The 1,866-nt window shown below is 61.6% G+C and overlaps 1 protein-coding gene across 1 annotated transcript; it reads right to left on the reverse strand.

Annotated features, from left to right (window-relative positions):
- Positions 1 to 303: 303 nt before the first annotated feature.
- LOC143301308 (protein FAM124A-like) lies at positions 304 to 1,657 on the reverse strand. The gene has a single exon (XM_076615510.1). The coding sequence runs from the start codon at positions 1,551 to 1,553 to the stop codon at positions 339 to 341; it is 1,215 nt and encodes a 404-aa protein (XP_076471625.1). The 5' UTR covers positions 1,554 to 1,657; the 3' UTR covers positions 304 to 338.
- Positions 1,658 to 1,866: the final 209 nt, after the last annotated feature.

The following is a 1,866-nucleotide window of genomic DNA, read 5'->3' on the forward strand; positions in this document are numbered from 1 at the left end:
ACACAGTTCTTCATGTAGAGTTTATGTGAACCACAGGAAGAGAACACACAGTTCTTCATGTAGAGTTTATGTGAACCACAGGAAGAGAACACACAGTTCTTCATGTAGAGTTTATGTGAACCACAGGAAGAGAACACACAATTCTTCATGTAGAGTTTATGTGAACCACAGGAAGAGAACACACAATCTGTATGAAGAGTTTATGTGAACCATTCAATATGTGGCATAACCGTGGATATGAGCCCCCCCCGCCCCTCCACCAACCTCTCTTCCACACACAAACACAGACACCCCCCCCCCCCCCCCACACACACACACATGAACACACAGCCCGTCTGTTACAGATAGGCCAGCTGTTTCCCATGGCGGATAGCACTGAGGCCAGCGACCCTGACCTTTGAGCCAGCTGTGTCAGAGTGCAGGGGAGCAGCGTGCTGCACGTGGCGCTCACTGTCTGTGTCCAAGGTCCGGCCGTGGTCAGCGCCGTGGAGGCCGACCTCCGTGACCAGCCGGTGCAGCCGGTGGTTCAGCTGACTGGAGCCCCGCTCGCTGTCCGAGAATCGGCCTGAGTCCTGAGAGTCACAGCTGTCCTTGCTGCTCCCGGGACCGGAAGCCCACAGCGGTGACGCATGCTCCGCGTGGTGGTTTCCGGTTCTGACGTGTTTCCGGGCGGTGCGGAAGAGGGTGGGTGGTTGGGGGAGGGGGATGGGCGGCGCGTGGTGCAGCAGCACACAGTTACCGTCGGGGTCCCGGGCCAGCAGACTGTCGGGAGACATCTCCTCCACCACACCCCCCAGCACCGCCCTCAGCGACCTCAGGTTCCGCACGTAGAAGGTCAGGTAGGCGGACGTCAGGGGGTAAGGGTCAAGGTGAGGGCAGTGCTTCAAGGCCAGCTGAACAGTACACGACAACGTCGACGGTGATGAAGACGACTGTATGTCTGACCAGGAACTCGACGACGACGACCTGACTGGTGCAGGGGCGGCGTTGACGGTGAAGACAGCGAAGTCTGCCTTGGAGCTCTCCATCTCCGTGTCGGTGAGGAGGCGGTAGAAGTGCAGCATGGCGCGGAAGTTCCTGACGAAGAGGGTCCAGCGCACCGTGCAGGCCGCCAGACAGGGCGCGGCACACAGCGCGCACAGAGGGTACTGTCGGGACAGGCTGTAGAACTCCTGCTGGCCCCTCACACCCCCAGCCCCGCCCCCCCACTGCGGGGTCTGCAGCTCGATGCGGTGGTGGAGGTTCCAGGGGAAGTCGTGCAGGCGTTGCCGGGCCTGCTGCAGAGTGTGGCCCTCGGGCAGGAAGACGACCAGGCTGAGGGCGGGCGTGCTGAGCGCCTGGCGGCCCACGTGGTACCCGGGCACGTGGTGGCGGGGTCTGAGCGGGGACCGGGCGATGGGCGACTCCCTCTCCTGCACGTGCAGCAGGCTGAGGGCGGGGTCCGCGGGCCGGAGGTGAGGCTTCAACAGCTTCCGCATCTGCCTGCTGCGGCCTGGGGGCACGTGCAGCGTCAGGTGAACCTTGCTGCTGCCAGCCTCTGGGCTGCTGGCCATTGGGGCTGTGCGTGCTGTGCTGTACTGTGCTGTGCAGTGGTATGGTGTGGTGTGGTGTGGTGTGGTGTGGTGTGGTGTGGTGTGGTGTGGTGCGGTGTGGTGGTGTGCTGTGCTGTGCTGTGCTGTGGTATGGTGTGTTGTGGTGTGCTGTGCTGTGGTATGGTGTGTTGTGGTGTGGTGTGCTGTGCTGTGCTGTGCTGTGGTATGGTGTGTTGTGGTGTGCTGTGCTGTGGTATGGTGTGTTGTGGTGTGGTGTGCTGTGGTGTGCTGTGGTGTGGTGTGGTGTGGTGTGGTGTGGTGTGGTGTGCTGTGC

The sequence above is a fragment of the Babylonia areolata genome, chromosome 27 (genome assembly GCF_041734735.1).
Source record: "Babylonia areolata isolate BAREFJ2019XMU chromosome 27, ASM4173473v1, whole genome shotgun sequence".
NCBI lineage: Eukaryota > Metazoa > Mollusca > Gastropoda > Neogastropoda > Buccinidae > Babylonia > Babylonia areolata.

Coding starts and splice junctions, on each gene's coding strand:
- LOC143301308 (XM_076615510.1), bottom strand. CDS start 1,553: ATGGCCAGCAGCCCAGAGGCTGGCAGCAGCAAGGTTCACCTGACGCTG.